Source organism: Exserohilum turcica, assembly GCF_000359705.1.
Source record: "Exserohilum turcica Et28A unplaced genomic scaffold SETTUscaffold_8, whole genome shotgun sequence".
NCBI lineage: Eukaryota > Fungi > Ascomycota > Dothideomycetes > Pleosporales > Pleosporaceae > Exserohilum > Exserohilum turcicum.
In genome coordinates, this window is record NW_007360299.1 from 709979 (window position 1) to 727121 (window position 17143).

The 17143-nt window shown below is 54.6% G+C and overlaps 5 protein-coding genes across 5 annotated transcripts; 3 read left to right on the forward strand and 2 right to left on the reverse strand.

The window, feature by feature from the left end:
- The first annotated feature begins 611 nt into the window (after positions 1-611).
- On the forward strand, positions 612-1627 carry SETTUDRAFT_165877 (uncharacterized protein). Its single transcript, XM_008032680.1, has 2 exons — positions 612-1225; positions 1316-1627. Exons 1-2 carry the CDS (start codon positions 676-678, stop codon positions 1450-1452), a joined length of 687 nt encoding a protein of 228 aa, XP_008030871.1. The 5' UTR covers positions 612-675; the 3' UTR covers positions 1453-1627.
- A 1710-nt stretch (positions 1628-3337) lies between these two features.
- Positions 3338-5962, reverse strand: SETTUDRAFT_23786 (uncharacterized protein; the record flags this gene model as incomplete). The annotated part of the gene is made up of 1 exon (XM_008032415.1): positions 3338-5962. One exon carries the CDS (start codon positions 5960-5962, stop codon positions 3338-3340), a length of 2625 nt encoding a protein of 874 aa, XP_008030606.1.
- Positions 5963-9696: 3734 nt separating this feature from the next.
- SETTUDRAFT_23787 (uncharacterized protein) lies at positions 9697-10158 on the reverse strand (the record flags this gene model as incomplete). The annotated part of the gene is made up of 1 exon (XM_008032416.1): positions 9697-10158. The coding sequence occupies one exon, from the start codon at positions 10156-10158 to the stop codon at positions 9697-9699; it is 462 nt and encodes a 153-aa protein (XP_008030607.1).
- Positions 10159-11759: 1601 nt separating this feature from the next.
- SETTUDRAFT_165880 (uncharacterized protein) lies at positions 11760-12812 on the forward strand. The gene is made up of 3 exons (XM_008032681.1): positions 11760-12010; positions 12070-12437; positions 12488-12812. The coding sequence occupies exons 1-3, from the start codon at positions 11893-11895 to the stop codon at positions 12797-12799; spliced, it is 798 nt and encodes a 265-aa protein (XP_008030872.1). The 5' UTR covers positions 11760-11892; the 3' UTR covers positions 12800-12812.
- Positions 12813-13017: 205 nt separating this feature from the next.
- Positions 13018-16688, forward strand: SETTUDRAFT_174125 (uncharacterized protein). The gene has a single exon (XM_008032682.1). It carries the CDS (start codon positions 13180-13182, stop codon positions 16333-16335), a length of 3156 nt encoding a protein of 1051 aa, XP_008030873.1. The 5' UTR covers positions 13018-13179; the 3' UTR covers positions 16336-16688.
- The last annotated feature ends 455 nt before the right edge of the window (positions 16689-17143 follow it).

Genomic DNA, 17143 nt, shown 5'->3' on the forward strand with positions numbered 1-17143 from the left:
CCACGGACACATCCACAAACACTGCCGATGATGCAATCCTGCAAGAATTGGTGTTGGCCTCGCTGAATAGTATCGACATAGTCAGGCATGCTGCATGAGAAGCAGTTCTCTGCGACGTTGCTTGGGCACTGCCAGTCGGCCTGTTGCGCCACAGGTACTTGGTCTGTGGCGACAGGCGCACCAGCCATGGGCACTTGGACATGGCCAGAAGCCTCACGGCTATGATTCGCCTGCTGACCTGATGACACGAGCGAGCTCAGCTGCGGAAGAGAAAAAAAAGACACGGTGGAGTTCACGCGAAGGGCCGTGTCGATTGCGCAATATGCGCTAGCTGGAAACGTTGGCTATGACAGTGGGTGAAAGGTCTTGGAGAAACAACAAAAGCCCACCCCTCAGCCCTCGACGACTCCTTCTCTTCACCAACTGCCTGCCTATCTGCAGCCTGCAAGATATCCGCTGTCAAAACACGCGACAGTCCGTTTCTCCCAGACTCTACGCACCACAGGTAAATACGTACTTGGACTCGGTGCCCCTCCATGCCCCTCCATATGCCCCTAGCCATAGCTACTTACCCCACCATTTCCCCCCTCTCCCCCACCATGGCACCGCCTGCATCCATTCCCCTCGCCCTCAGAGCAACACTGACCAAGACACCACGCGGCAGAACATTACACAATGGCTGAAGGACGCTCCGAGCCTCTGCGCCTGGGCAGCACCGCCCCCAACTTCAAGGCCGAGACGACGGCTGGCCCCATTGACTTCCACGAGTTCATTGGCGACAACTGGGTCATTCTCTTCTCGCACCCCGAGGACTACACGCCCGTCTGCACCACAGAGCTCGGCGCATTCGCAAAGCTCGAGCCAGAGTTTGCGCGCCGCGGGGCCAAGCTCATCGGTCTCTCGGCCAACACCATCGACTCGCACGCGGGCTGGATCAAGGACATTGACGAGATCTCGGGCAGCAAGCTCACCTTCCCCATCATTGGCGACAAGGAGCGCAAGGTCGCCCTCGCATACGACATGATCGACCACCAGGACGCCACCAACGTCGACTCAAAAGGCATCGCCTTCACCATCCGCTCCGTCTTCATCATCGACCCCAAGAAGACGATCCGTCTTATCCTGAGCTACCCTGCCTCGACCGGCCGCAACACGGCCGAGGTCCTGCGCGTCCTCGACAGTCTGCAGACGGGCGACAAGCACCGCATCACCACGCCCATCAACTGTAAGTAATTCCCCAGTATATTCTTTTGCTTCTTTGGCCATGAAACACTCCCCTGTATTTCCCCATGCTAACCACATGTCTTTGCTACAGGGGTCCCCGGCGACGACGTCATTGTGCACCCAGGCGTCTCCAACGACCAAGCCAAGGAGCTGTTCCCAGACTTCCGCATCGTCAAGCCCTACCTGCGCTTCACCCCGCTGCCCAAGGAGAAGACGACTGCTGCTTGAAAAGGCTGTTTGTCATGAAAAATTGTCTAATTGGCCGTGGTGTGTTGCAAAGCGACGCGCAGCCGCTTTCCTTTGGGAGCAAAATACATGAACCCAGGGAGACTGTTATGAGAATACATGAATTTATATCACAATGATAATGAAAATCACATACATATATACATATCCAAGAGCCACCTCGTTGCGGTGCCCTCGGTGGCTCTAGGGAAAACAAGTGGGGGGGAGGGGAACGTGTTACAGATGTACATAAGTCTACACAAGTGTCGGTCTCTCTCTCTCTCTCTCTCTTCTTTTTTTGGGAGATAGAGGGGGGGCGCAATATTTTAGCTTCAGTGATATGGACGGGAGCAGCTAATAGTTTACATGGATAGGGTGCTAGGTGTAAGGTGTAGGTGCTGGGGTAAAGGACAGGGCTGGGGGACTAGGGCTGCGCTCCCGCTAAGCACTAGTTGCGTATGTATGGTATGGTAGGAGCTTTGGATGGGGGGGGGGGGGCGTCACGAGGTGCGGTGAGATGTTAGAAGGAGAATGAGGCCGAGAGGAGGGAAGAGCAGTAGAAGAAGGCACCGTGGAGCAGGAGAAGATTTAGTGCTGGCTAGGTCTATGTTCTTACCACCAAAGTACCTCCGTCCCCCACTTAGGGACTTTCCCCGCGGTACTCCCGTACAAGACACCACGCAGTCAGTCAGTCAGCAGCCGCGGACTAGAAAAAAAATTGAATAAATCGCGCATCGGCTAAGTACATGGCTGGATCTGCGGAGGGTACCAGGGACTGGGTACCAGGGACTGGGTACGAGGTACGAGGTACTGAGCGTATAGCGTATGTGTACACAGTATGTACACAGTACATATGTACGCGGTATATGTGTGTAGGGGGGTAACATACATAGCCAAGTCTCACGTGTCTACATCGATGCATTGATATGTGTAGTTGTATAGATTAGATAGAGAGCTACAGCTATAGATGTATCGATGTATGTTTATATGCGCTTCATGCGGGAATTTAAGAAAAAATTAAAATAAAAAAGTAGATGTGGAGAGAGAGAGACAGAGAGAGAGAGAATGAGGGGGGAGGCGATGTACTTGGGATTCGGTTCGGTGTAAGTACATATGTAGGTGCGACAGGGCTCATGGTATGTACGTACATGATTACATACATACATACATACGATAATAGTGGATAAGTACATACTTAGTTATAAAAAAAGGTGGCAAGTCATAGCTACATAATAACAGTCATGATATAAAAAATCTGATATGTTGAATTGAATTGAGTAAGTAAATAAGTAAGTAAGTAGGACTTTTTTTTACCTAGCGTTTAGTATTATGATTTTGAATGAATGAATGAATGAATGAATGAAGGAAAAGAAAAAAAAAAGAGAGAGAGAGAGAGAGAGAGGGCAGGGAGCGAGGGAGAAGTATCATGCTGCTGCTGCTGCTGCTATTCTTTCTTTTTTTTGAAGCATAGATAGCCAAGTAAATGCAAAATGCATCATGAGTAAGAAAATAAAAAAAAATACATGAGTACTTACATGATGGGTGGAAAAAAAGAAGAAAAAAAAACAGTTTCTATTAAATAAGAAATAACAGAAAACGAAACGAAATAAAACGAAACAAAACGAGACAAAACAGACCGAAAAAAAAAAGTTGGGTGCGGAGAAAAAACATCACGCATGCACACCCGAGCCACTATTCTGCACGGCTTGGTGTGGCTCGCTCATACGAAGAAACATGTTTTTTTTTCCAACTCCATGTCGCTATTTGTTAAATAATGCATTCTTCCCTTGTATCGCTCTCTCTCTCTCTCTGTGTCCCTCCCCTCTCTCTATATCTCGCTCTTCCAACATGCCCTCCACATCATCTACATCTAACCCATTACGTACGCTCATGCTCCTTGCAAGCCAAGGCCGACGCCATCGCCGTTGCCCATGGCGCCAGCATCTTCCCTACTTCGATCTCTACTTCGGCCCATTTCGCGGATCCTGCGGCCCTCCATGAGGCCTCTGAGGCCACGCTTCTGCAGACCTACGACAGCGCTCATCTCGCCGTTCCACGTTTCCCGGTCCTCGATGACGCTGCCGTCGCCGAGACCGCTATCCGACGCAGATGCAGATGTGGACTCTGACACGGCCGAGCTGACCTCGTCGTCATGCTGCCGCTCCACGTCCGTGTTGAGCCGGAGCGCACGGAGGCCCGCGTCAAGACTGCGTTCAACATCGCCACCGGTGCTATTGGCGCTCGACTGAGACGCCGAAAGCCCATTGGACGTGCCGTTTGTGCCAGACACGCCATTGACTCCCATAAAGGCAATGCCCGACCCGCCCCCAGCTGCCATGGCCGCGGCATTGAAAATGGCTGCAGTGTTTCGGTTATCTAGTAGCAGGTGCAGCCGCTCGATGATGGCTTCTAGCAGGCCGTCAATGTGGTATGGCCGCGCGAGTTGGAGCAGAGAGCAGAGTATCTGTGGTGAGCATAGTGGCGAGTTTTGCGGCGGAAGAGATGATGTGTATAGAAAGTGTATCAGTGCTTGAAGGGTGAGGTGAGTGTGGGGTAAGAAGAGTGTCCGAGGCCGTTGAGCAGGAGCGTGTGATGAGGCCTCTGGTGGACTCAGTGAAGAATAAGAATTGGCCGACACAGCCGTGGCTTCGGACGGCGTTATAGTATTGGCAGTCAGTGTCGTGGCTGCCGAGTAGTTTGTTCGGATAGACGGTGTAATGGTTATACTCGAGTTGCGTGACGGATGCATCGTTGCACTGGGCCGCAGTGTTGCTGCGTCGGCAGTATCCTTTTCAGCGCTTTGTACACTCTCGCGGAGGAGCTGATTGAAATAAGGGCCCCAGCGTCGAGCAATCATGTGCGAGTTGACGGGAATGCGTTCACCATTCAGAGCGAGAAAGTCCATGTCGGCGAACTCGCGCATGCCCAGGGCCATCTGTCCGAGCTCGATTGCTGAAGGTAGAAGCGTCCGGCCACCAGCAAGCACGTCAAGCCGGTCATGCAGTGGCGGTGCGCTTACTGATGTGAAGCCTGACGCAGGCGTAACTTTACGTGGGTTGTCGTACAGTCCAAATGCTTCTAGCTCCACGACGCACATATTCGAAAAGTTGATGCGCCGATGATTGTAGTCTTCCACCAGGCTTCGCTTGCGGTTGCCCAAAATTACAAAACTGTTTCTGCGATTCCATAGCACGCCTCTATTCCAGCTTCCTTGGCTAAAGATATTGCCGCCGGCTTCTATTCGCCCCCAGCTTAGTGTGCGCAAGTCAAGAGCCCAGAGCGCGTACTCTTGCTTTGAAGAAGTTAAAAATGTGCCGCTTACTACAAAGTGGTTGTTGATGACGCCGCCGTTGGGAAAGCGGAGGCCAGGCGGCGAAAAGTTGCCGTGCATGGGCTTTTCCGAAAGTGTGCCATCGGAATGTCGTACTTGCAATTCAAGCTTAACATCGAGAAAGTTGTAATTTGAGTAGATGAGCATCGACGACTCGCCATTCGCGTTGGGGTATTGCTCGTCGGGTGCTCTTGCGTCGTCACTACGCCTCCCTTCTCCAATCTCATTAGGGTTAATACTGGTCAGTGGCGCAACCACGCTTCGATATGCGCCACAACTCCTGCCCAGTGTGCTGGTGCCTGTCCATTTGAGACTCCTGAGGTTGAAGACGCTAATCTGTTCAATGTAGTGATTGGCACTGTCCTGACCGCCCACGACCAGCATCTCCGCGCCACCGGTACCGTCTAGCTGAACGCCTAGCGACCCTTGGTTCGGATTCGACGACTGTGGATTATGCCGTATAGCGCTTACTGCAGCACTCGTTGAGCTGAAGACGGCTGAGCTCGGAAGAATGGTGGCGCAATGGGCGTAGCGACCCTGTGGCGCATCGCTCGTGGCAATGTGCATCCATGTGCGCGTGGGCGCATCATAAATGTGAATGTCGGACATGACGACAACCTCGGGCTGGGCATCTGCGGGCGCGCCTTGTATCACCGACGTGGCTTGGTTCGACGAGGAGCTTGCAGGGGACATGCCGCCATAGCAAACCAGCTTGGTGTCGCCCAGTGCACAAACACTGTGGAAATAGCGCGGCGGCGGAATATCACCCTTGGTCTCAATCTTTGTCCAGTGGCGCTTGACGAGATCGAGTTCGTACAGGTCGGACGTCAGCTGCGGCCTCGTTCGTGAAAGCCGCCTGCCGCCAAAGACGTAGAGCTTGTCGCCGAGAATGGTGGTTGTCGCGCCCACGAGCGGATGCGGCTCTTTGCCAGTAGTGCGGTGGACGTTGCAGACTAGCCCCGATAGTCCTGCGGTAGAGGTTGCAGGTGTTGCCAAGCCTGCCAGCATTGCCGGTGATTGGGAGACGCCGGAGCCAGGCGTGCGGGTAGACGACGTCGAGGGGCGCTCGGATGCGCCATCTTGGTTTTCTTGCCGGTTCAAGCTGGTTTGGCTGCTGTTTTGACTCGAGAGGTAGGGTGCCGACGTCTGGGAATCGATGGTATTAGTCCGGCTCTGAGACATGCTGGCCGGACTCCAAGGGCGGGCGGAGCTGTCTTGCGGAGGGCCAACAAGGTCAAGGGGAAATTCAAGGGGTAGAAATGGAAAGCGTTGTACAGATGGGGCTGGATGCGGTATTAGTGTCTCCACATGACGAGACTGGAGGGCGGACGAGAGACTCGAAGCTTTGGCGCTCGGAGCAGGGCGAGGGCAGCGGCTGGGGCCACGGGTGCTAGCAATCGAGGGAGTTGGAGAAGACGTGGATCCGATACTCGTACAGGCGCTTTCAGGTACTACGGCTGGGTCATAGCGCGAGTCAGCAATTGGCTTTACCGAGCGAGACCGAGGGTCGAGTGAACGTCTCTTGTTCAGTAGGAGCCGTTTGATGTTGGACGCCTTTGGCCTTGTCCAGAAAGACGGGACGTCACCAAACGGTCCGACGCTAGCGCCAACCGAGGGGTAAGAGAGTCCTAACGGCAGGGCCATGGTTAGCGATCGACTTGGAGGATGGGGTGATCAGAGGCAAGGGGCTGCGGGACAGAGGCGTGTGGTGCTCTTGAAATATGGCCATGATGGCGGCTGCAGCAGAGGCCCAAAGCAGGCGGCCATGCAAGGCTCCCGCCGCCGAGGGAGCGCAGGGCGTTGGATGCAAAAGCCATGTTTACATATTGGGCAAGGTGACTCTGCTGCGGTGCTACAATGCCGTCGCACAATCGCCATGCCCGGGACGGCGTCTCAAGATAGGACAGGATGCATTTCCGGGCATCCGGGGGCACAATTGCGTGCACATGGTCGTGGTTCGCAACTTGCTCCCATGGTTGCATGTGGGCGGTGACGGGCTTGTAAGGGGGCTGATGAAGACAACGAGGGAGCGGCGTGAGCGAGCGAGGTGAGGGTGGGAGGGGGGGGGGACGAGGTGACGAGGGAGACGTGTGAGGAAAAGACAGTAGCCTTACTTGAGAATGCGCCACACGCACGAGCAGGGAAGCGGGAGATGCAGTAGCACGGGAAAAGTATACAATGAAGGACGAGGCGGTAGTCTTGCTGGACTCGACTGGCGCGTACAGCAGATGGCAACGAGGTTCGTGCCCGAGGGTGGAGCGCAGAACGAGTCTACGCCGGAAGGGGACTGGCGGCTTGGCAAAAAAGGCGGCAAGGAGAGACCAGACTAGGGGTACAAGGGCGGGCGTGGTGATGGCTCACGAGGGGGGTTGTGGTGTGGTGTGGCTGCAACGACTCGGGGGGGGGGGGGAGGCAAAACTTGGAGCAGTGTAGATGATAGCGGAGGACTGCCTGTGTGTGGGATTAAGGCGGAGGGGGGACAAGCCACGCAGCGGCGGCGGGGTGTGCGGGCGGAGCCTGTCTAAAAGCAGATAAAACTCTAAAAAAAAAAATAAAAAGGCCGAGACTCGACACGCTTGTGACGGGCAACAATTGGGGGGAGGGGGAGGGCAGGAAGTGGAGGCTCGACACCGCCTGGACACGCGAGGCGGTTGCACGACTTGGGGCTGGCCGAGTTGCTGTCCAGCCAGACGTCTTGTCGCCAGGCCTTTTTCTACCCGCTGGCGAGGGGGAGGCACGGGCGCAAAAGCAATTAGCGCTCGACTGTCGCGCGACAAATCAGCTGGCACAAGCCTGTATATTCCCCCCCCCCAAGACGCCATCAGCCCTAGGTGGTGACATCGGTGAGGGCGCCAAAAACAGGTGGCCAATATTGTACACACCGGCGGGGGGGGGAGAGAGAAGAACCATCAAAAAAAAAGTAGTGGGCTTGGCTCTCTCTCTCACACACTCACACATGCCCGCATCTCATACGACTCGACGCCGTCTTTTTTTCGTCGTCACATTGTCACCTTGCCGCCTAGCAAGTATTTAGTAGACGCGATTTATCCAAACCAATCCTACCGCTCCCTACCCAATATCGAGCAATTCCTCTGCAATCCCAATTTCTGAAGGATTCCGTGGGGCCGGAGCGTCTAATACCGCTTATGGGGGTGACAGCCTTGTAACTTTTTCATCACCTCAGCTTCTCAGGGGTAAAGAGCAGGAAGGAAAAGAAAAAAAAAAGACAATAACCTCTCTACACTATCCACGACCTCTCTTGCTTCTTACAAACATCGCCAGCGAGTGGAAGAGGAAAAAAGACTCCATGGCTATTGACGTCAGCATTTTATTTGCCCCGTGCGGCCTACTTGGATCCCGCCTACCCGGTAAGTAAGAGAGAGGCTGGGGTAAAATATTCCGACGCGCGTTGCTGCATTTCCCAAGCTTTCCTTGCCAGTGTTGCGGGAGAGCAACCGTCCAACATGGAAATTTCGCATGCAGGGCTTGGCGGAGACGTTGTTAGGCCTCTCTCCAACTCGTCTTACTTAGTACTTCTCCATGTACAAAAAAACCGTCTTTTTGGCATGGCCCTTTACAAGTCCTTTCCTTTTCTCCTTGCCTATCGAACCATAATCGCCATGCTGAGAAAGGACACACTGGCCAACCGGTAATCAAGTAAAGTAATTAAGTACGTAAGCAAGTAAGTAAAGGGCTACCATAGCAGTTCTTTTCCCGTGTGAATACCTGTAGTAAACAGATACTCTTAAACCATACGCAGAACAAGCATAAATTCAAACAAAGAAAGAAAGCAAAATAAAAAAGTGGACCATTTGACCCAGGTTTCTTGTTCGTCACTGGCGTTTACTATGTACTTAGTATTTACAACATGACAAATTGTAGAGAAAAAACACAGCACGTGAGCCCCCCCGAAAAATTTAACAAACAGCAAACGAAGTACTTACGCACTAGCTAGCTCTCTTGGACCCGACAACCGAACAAGCCCAGGGTGGGAAGGAGAGAGAGAGAGAGAGAGAGAAAGAGAAAGAGAGAGAAAGAGGGAGTGCAGACGTCTCTCACCGCTCTCACTCTCTCTTGACTCTTGCCTAGAGTAGAGTATCTACGGATAGTGTACTTGGAAACGAGTTGATTTAGCTATTCTTGGGTTTGGCGTTCAAGTGCGTCATGTGGACTTGATTATAAGGCTAGAGCGGCGGAGCATGTACCGAAGCTTAGTTGGATAAAGTACACAAGGTACACAAAGTACCAGTTACGTCACGGGTTGCTGTCTTCCATCTGTGTCCTCGATATTCAAATTCCAACGGGATACCGATACAAAGGCTACAACAGACTCTCTTTCCATCGTCTCGAGATAATCCATCATGTGCTTGTCGCGTATCCTTGACTGAGATACTACAAGCACTCCGTCGACCTTGTTCCAGAACCCACAGTGAAATTCCCTGTGAGCTGGTGTGTCCGCGGAAGCGTCAAAGAAGACTCGGTCATGTGATTGGATGCCCAGAATTTACAGCTGTTCGTAGTCTAGCGGCCATGGACTACATCAGGTCGCCGGTGGGCTGCGCAGCTTTTCCAAATTCGCCATGTGGGCATCCCAAGAGCCAAGGCACTTGCTGCTCAGGCCACCCGTCCTGGGTCCATTTGCCACTGGAACGGTGTGGTCGTCGTGGTCGCAAGGCTGAGCCTACCAACAAAAGTAGATATGGAGCATGTCTCCTGACAGCATAGCTTGCGTTCCCTGATCTAGAACATGGGTACGGAACGGATTGGTGAGGCCGTATGTCGCCAAGGAGGCCATTCCCGACCGGCATGTCGATGGCATGTCGATGGCATGTCGACGGCCATGTGTTCCTTGATGTGTGCAGATGATTCGAGGTATTGCATGATCTTGAATCATGGCGAAATTGGCCTCGTCTTCCTTAGCGATTCATCCTAGCAGCCTCGGGTGCCCTGGGGGTATATGGCGGCGGGGCCTCGTATCTCGCAGTCTCGTCGCCGCCCCACCCATGCCCCTTTCTCCAGCTGTACTCGGCTCTTCCAGGCATATCCCCGTTCTCGTACACGCGCTCCGAAGGCAGTCGAGCTGGCGCAAACCCAGCTTGTCGTTCCATTCGGTTGAGTTCACTGTACATGCCTTTGTTTGGCCCGTTGCTGAGTGTGAGGCCTTGATTGGCTCTGCTTCGGTTCCGTTTCAGAATGGATAGCACAATGAAGCCGATGCAAAGGCCGGCGCAGACGATGAGCGAGGCGACGAGGAGAATGGTACGGTGCGTGGTGCATGCAGCTGTATAGTCGTTGTCGCACGAGTCTGAGCGTTTCCGTAGGGCGGCAGTGAGGTGTAGGGTGGGAGAAAAGTTCAAAGGTAAGAAGCTGGGCGCCATGTTTTGCATGTTGCGGGCGGTGGTGTCAGAGGGCGTGCAGCAGACGGGGCGTCGTTGTTATAGAAGAGGTGAAGGCACCACACAAAAAATGTCGACATGTACAACTATACATGTAATGGTCAAGAAAAAGGACAGTCGTCATGCAGCGCGGGCATACCCGCTACATATCTAGCCCCGAACTCAGCTGGGTGGAAGCATCTGCGCCGGGCCCCTATACTGCGCCGCCTTGCACAGCAGCCATGAGCAGTGTGGTTCTCTGGCGACCTTGAACCGGCAGCGCGGCAATAAAACTCAGATTTAGCTGTGTCTGTGCCGCAGTCCGGGCGCCTAATGGGATTCCCTGCGGCGGGCGGTTGCAGAGAGTCATTGTCGTTGCTGGAATGCTGCACTGCCTCTCTTCCATGTGCATATTTGGGTCCACCCAAGCGAGGCGCCGTCTTCTGAATCCGGGCTTGGGCGCTAAGTGTCTTGTCCGAGACGGTTCGCCTGCTTGCTTGTTTGCGTGCCCACTCCTTTGTCGGAGCACAAGAAACACGCGGGGGCGATATTTAAGGAGGCGTTGTTGTGGTGGTGGTGGTGGTGGTGGGTTGTTGTGAGGAGAGAGTGGCGTTGTGCGGGATGGTTTGCTGGGACCAGACGAGGCCCGAGGCGCGCAAGGCTCCCCGTGCAGGCACCGGCGCACCCACACGGGGATTTGGCAACTCTCGACCCACGCGTCGATCTGTCCGGCAGCCAAGAGTGCCTGGACTTTATCGCTGCTTGCTCCTCGGGCCCAGTGCTTTCGAGGGCGCTTTGCGACATGCTGTGCCTTGTGGCCATGCTCGCCTCAGCTATCGCAACATGGCACGACTGCACAAGTATGCCTTGGGAGGCTGTATCCACGGGAGGCATCCTGTGCGCATGGCCGAGAACGGTATGTCCTAAACTTACTTACGACATGCGCAGTCCACCTCCTAACGATAAGGAGCAGTGCCTGGTGGAATCATCGCATAGACGCATATGGGTCAACAGCCTAGACGACGCTGTAAGCAGACAGCTGGATCCTGTGCCTGCTGCCTCTGCATTATACACGGCTATGCGCCAGTTGTGCGCACGCCTCCATGGCAGTTGTTGTGCAAAGAAGCCTACTTACTGTGTTATTCCCTAACTCAAAGGAACGACTTGAATCAGCAGCGGAGAGCAAGGGCTATGTGCTGCCCCGAGACGTCTGTGTGGATTTATAGGCGCTTGCAATGCGTCGCTTCGGCTATACAGTACCCAAGTACTTACACATGCGAACATCCAACATGTGCAACCAACGCTCGCCTCAAGGCCTAGACACGCTCAGTATTGGCTGGACGCTTTAGCCACCACGACGATCAGCCTGAAGCTCCCCAAAATCCCACGTCGACACCCCGCGGCAAGCTCCCGGAATACCCAAACAGGAAACTCCCGAAGATTCCGGACATCGTTCCCCGCAAGCACGCGTCTCGAGCTCTGCCACGATAGTGCCGTCTATGCACACGACGAGTAGCCACGGCCAGACTCGCTCCAGCACAGTCTGGTGACCGGAATTCCCGCCTGGGTCCGACTTATAAACCCACAATACCCCCGTGTTGCGCACAATTTACGCAATGAGCGCGCACCGCTTCTCTCTTGTATAAATACCCTTCTGTCGACTTGTTCAGTGTACATTGTAATTCATATTTCTCCTCCTGTTGTGCCTTGAGCTTTTAGGCAGAACCAACCCACATAATGCCGACCCACGGACTGCCAGAATTCAGCCTAGCCGGCAAGGTCATATTGGTGTCGGGCGCTGCTCGAGGCCTTGGTCTCACACAGGCTGAGGCATTGCTGGAAGCCGGTGCCCGAGGTGAGCTGTTCCCGCAATTCCGAGCGCCATGGGCTTTGTCGACTAACCTGACGTGTCAGTGTATGCGCTGGACAGACTGCCCGAGCCGTCACCGGATTTTGCACCGATTGCGGAACGAGCAAAGAAGGATCTGGGAACTTTGCTTGAATACCGCCAGATCGATGTGCGAGATGTGAAGAAGCTGCACGAGATTGTCGAGGACATTGCAAGCAAGGAGGGAAGACTGGACGGACTGATTGCAGCGGCGGGTATCCAGCAGGAGACGCCTGCACTGGAGTACACTGCCGAGGATGCAAACCGCATGTTTGAGGTCAACATCACAGGCGTAATGATGACTGCGCAAGCGGCGGCAAAGCAGATGATCAAGTTTGGCAAGTGTGGAAGTATTGTCCTTATTGCGAGCATGTCTGGAACCGTGGCCAACCGGGTATGTTCACCACAGCCAGTTCGTCTTCCCTTTACTGACGTCTTCTCAAGGGCCTCATCTGCCCGGCATACAACGCATCCAAAGCAGGCGTGTTGCAGCTTGCTCGCAACCTGGCGGCAGAATGGGGCGAGCACAAGATTCGCGTCAACACAATCTCACCAGGATACATTGTGACGGCCATGGTCGAGGAGCTCTTCAAGCAGTACCCCGAGCGACGGGAAACATGGCCAACGCAGAACATGCTGGGCCGCCTGTCCAAGCCTGAGGAATACCGCGGCGCTGCAGTCTTCCTTCTCAGCGAAGCGAGCTCCTTCATGACGGGGGCGGACCTGAGGATTGACGGGGGGCACTCGGCGTGGTAGGCGTGTAGTGTATGTATATAATGTATGTAGCGAAATAACGTTGCGATTCACACCCGCTGGCGTCGTTGTCGTCGTCGTCGTCGTCTGTCCAATGCGAGGCTGCGGAAGTCCGGAGTAGGCAAGAGAGCGCTGACTAAGCAGCGTCTTGGCACGCGAGGCCGGCCACGGCAAGAGCATCACGCTCCCCACGACGAGCGCGCCTTGTGTGAGAGTCCTTGCCGCGCCATGACGAGTTGCAACCGATGGCTGCGGTGCTGCTGGTAGGCGTCTCCTGCCATGAGCCCTCCCCAAGACCGACTTCTCGCATTTCGACCCTGTGGCCCATTGTCCCATCCTCGCTCGTCTGCTAGGCACGATTTCGGGCCCTCTGCCGCTCGAGCATGACGGCATCAACTCCCTCGACCGTCTCCCGCTATGCGCCCGCCGTACTTTTTCTCACTGGAGTATCGGCTGGCTATGCGGCCTACGTCATCTACAACTCGCTCCAGTCGTCGGGCCCAGGCGACGGCCTCCACCGCAGCAATGCCGTGCGCAGACGGCGCCCGCGAGACTCGCCAGCGGCGGCGGCGCTGCCTGTCAACGACCAGGACATTCCGGTGCTGGGCCAGCATGACGTGCTGGGCACCCGCGTGCTGCTCGACCCTCACAACCTGATCACGCCTGCCGAGCTGCGCAACATCATCCTCAGCGCCCAGCCAGACGCCAGCCAGGACACCGTCCATGTCATCACAGAGCGCACGTACGAAGAGTTCTTCGACCGTCTGCTGGTCGTGCACTCGCCCGACCGTGCCCTCTCGCCGCCCGAGGTCGATGCCCTGCGAACCTGGCTGAACGACCGCAATCCAAACAACACAGCACTGGGCCGCGATGCCCTGGCGCGCGCTGCCACCAGACATGCGCAGATATACGTGCCCATGGGCCCCCTTGGGCTGGACGGTGCCGAGAGTGTCGCGCCTACAGAGCTGTCCCTCGGAAGCGAAGAGGACCACGACGACGATGCTATTGACCCCGAAGGCCAAACCCTCCAGCGCACCCTGTACCACATTGCCGAAGACCGCGCAAGGCTCGAAGGTGTGATACATCGCGGCATCACGTGCAACGGCTGCGACGAGAAGCCCATTCGGGGAACCAGATGGCACTGCGCAAACTGCCCAGACTTTGATTTATGCTCCAATTGCGAAGCAACAAACTCGCACTACAAGAACCACATCTTCTACAAGATCCGCGTCCCTGCCGGCTATCTCAGCCTGCAGAAACAAGAACCCATTTACCCGGGCAAGCCTCACATGATGAACCTTTCCATCGACTCGGCACTGAAGAGGCGCCTGGTAGCCGAGACAAAAATGGAAGCCGAGGAGATTGAGGCCTTGTGGGATCAGTTTACTTGTCTTGCAGGCACCGAGTGGACCGAAGACGCGACGGGCGTGGGCTGGGCTATTGACCGACGCGACTTTAACCACGCATTCGTACCACGCTACAACGGCTTCGTCGCCCAACCCAATCTCGTCTACGATCGCATCTTTGCCTACTATGACACGGATAAGAATGGGCTCATCGGCTTTGAAGAGTGGATCAAAGGACTCGATGGCATGCATACCGCCGACACGGATGCCAAGGCCCGGTTTGTCTTTGACGGCTATGACATTGATGGAGACGGCTACATCTCGCGCAAGGACATACTACGCATCTTCCGCGCATACTATTCCATCGAGAAGGAGGCCACGCGCAACTACATCATGGAGCTGTCCGAAGAAGTGACTGTCCGCAGTGCCCTGGATACGATTCGGTCCAGTCAGCCGCTAGGCTCTGCATTCCCGCCCCGAAGCATGAATGCCTCCAACGCAAGCAACCCCCGTCTGCGCCTAAAGCAAGAGAATGGCGCCAACGCAGCCCCACCAGTGGTCGACCGCAACACTGATGTCGCAGAACGAGACGAGATTCTCAGGACCACTGACCTCCACCACATTGCGCCTGATGAAGCAACCGATGAGCAACAAGCCAATATCTTGAACCGAAGATGGGCCCGTAGGCAATACTATTTAGACGAAGAGGAGGGCTTTACAAGACCCGAGGGGGCTGATGCTCAGAGTGACCCCGAAGACTTGGCTCCGTCTGGTGAGCCCGCAGACTCGAGTGAAGAACGCCTTCGAAACAGAGGCTCGCGTTCCTCATCACGCGTCCGCTTCCAAGATGATGTCGAGCTAGAAACTCGATCCAATGCCTCATCCTCAAGACCCTTTGGAGAGCGTTGGGGTGGATACGAGATACCCGAACCCGAGCAGGACCTTGGCAAGGAAGTACTGTACCAGGTCACACAGCAAGGGTTCAATGAACTGCTCAACCCGCTGTTCCTCGAGAAAGAGGACATGGCCATGGACGCACACGAGACGCGCGCCGAGCGCCGAGCAAAGGCGGCTGCAATCAAGTATATGACTACATATCTCTTCACAGTCGGTAAGGCCGACGTCGAAGCCATTCTTCATGTTGGCATCTTTCGGTTCTCCAAGTGCATGGTAGATAAGTTCTGCCGAGCGCTAAACAATGGGCAAACGCATATTGAACGCCTTGCCCGGGATCCCAACCATAGCGGACCACGCACCGAAAAAGAGGCTCGCGCAGCAATAGAACAAGTCTACGACTCGGTCGAGGCCAAGGTCTTGGGCTCTGTCAAAAATCCAAAGGCAGCAAATGCTGACAATGTGGCGATATGGAACATGTTCCTATGCAAGCGTCAGCTTCGGGAAGAAGCAATCAATGCAGCTTTATCCTGTGCAGATATGAAAGGGTTGCTGTCACGCCATGTTCCAAGTCAAGGTCCAATCGCCGATTACAAGGACCCTACCATGCCCCAGTTTCGGCCGGATTCTCTCGCCCATCCACCGACAAACGCGCATGCTGGCTCGTGCAGCTCTTCAGAGACGGGCGTAGCTTCGGACACTGATGAATCTTCGCTGTCAGCATCTGAGGATACAGATCTCGGGCGATGCTTTTTTGTATGCGCAACCCGCGACGGATTAGAACGATACCCAGGAAGACAACAGTTTACGGATGGAGCGTCAGCATCGGAATCCGGCTCTCTCTCGACACCTGCTGCAGCTGGCGATCTCGCTGAGCAGCCTGCTGAAACGGAGCCGTCGTCGCCCCCTGCCGAGCCGCGCCCGGAAGAAGCAAAAGAAGACAATTTTGCAGTCAACTGGCGCTGGTACACCGATATCCCAGAGTTTCACTTTCTCTTCACCCATAACTCGGAAGGAATAGATGCCGTTCAGTGCGCGAGCAACCAAATCAGCCACTCGACAGATCCATACCACCCCGAGACCAATCAACTCCGACCATTGCAACGCTCGATCCGCCAAATAGCCATGAGCACTAGATCTCCTTTGCATGTCATCATGCTGGCCAGTCTGGAGAGCGTCGAGCAAGAGATGAGCGATCGCAAGGGCGGCGGCCTGGTCAACTTTGATGAATTTGCAGAGCATTTGAGGCAAGGCCAGCTGCGTTTTCTCGAATCGTGGATGGACTGGGTGAGTATGTAAGGGGCAAGATTGAGTCATGCCTTTTACCCAGCCCGTCTCATGCAGAGCTGGCCTCACAACCATGATTGCCCAAGATCTAGCTTGTTTCAAGCTGGAGCTCATGCATCCGTTATCTTGAAATCCAATTAACAATGCTCTAATAGTACAAAGATGTCCTCCCAGGTTTCCTCGCGATAGCCGCCGACGTATTCGAGGTGGGCGTTACAGACGGTTCATGGATACGACAAGCCGATTCTTAGGTCTAGTCGGTTGAAGCCGCTCGATGCGTCCATCGGAAGAAAACCCATGTAAACGTTGTTTGATGCAGTAATGGAGGGAAGAAGGGAAAAAAAGCTTTGGCTGTTGTTGAGCTGCGAAAGCCAACTATAGACTTGAGTTGACGACGACCATGATGTACCGAATACGAATCCTATTATCATTACATTGCCGTGCGATTCATGCTCTTGTTATGAACTGAATGCAAGTATTAGCCGTTACATCACGATCGATATACGTCACCACCATGTTTTTTTTTCCTCCTCCCTCCAGTAACTCTCCCGCGATCTTTTCTTCGAGCCGCGCTTATGCCCGTTCTAATCTACAGTATCAGTATATCCCGCATCATCATCATCATCATCGTCATCATCCGCACCGAACCTACCGAGTCCCCCGACTCAAACTCCAAATTCTAAATCTCGGCATAACCGCAACAGCACTTGGTACTGACACGAAGTACTTGGTTAACGCCGACATCAACACCAACAACAATGCGCGCCAACCCATCGGAAGCCGACCCCAGCACTTGAAGGAACTTGCCCACCCCCCCCCC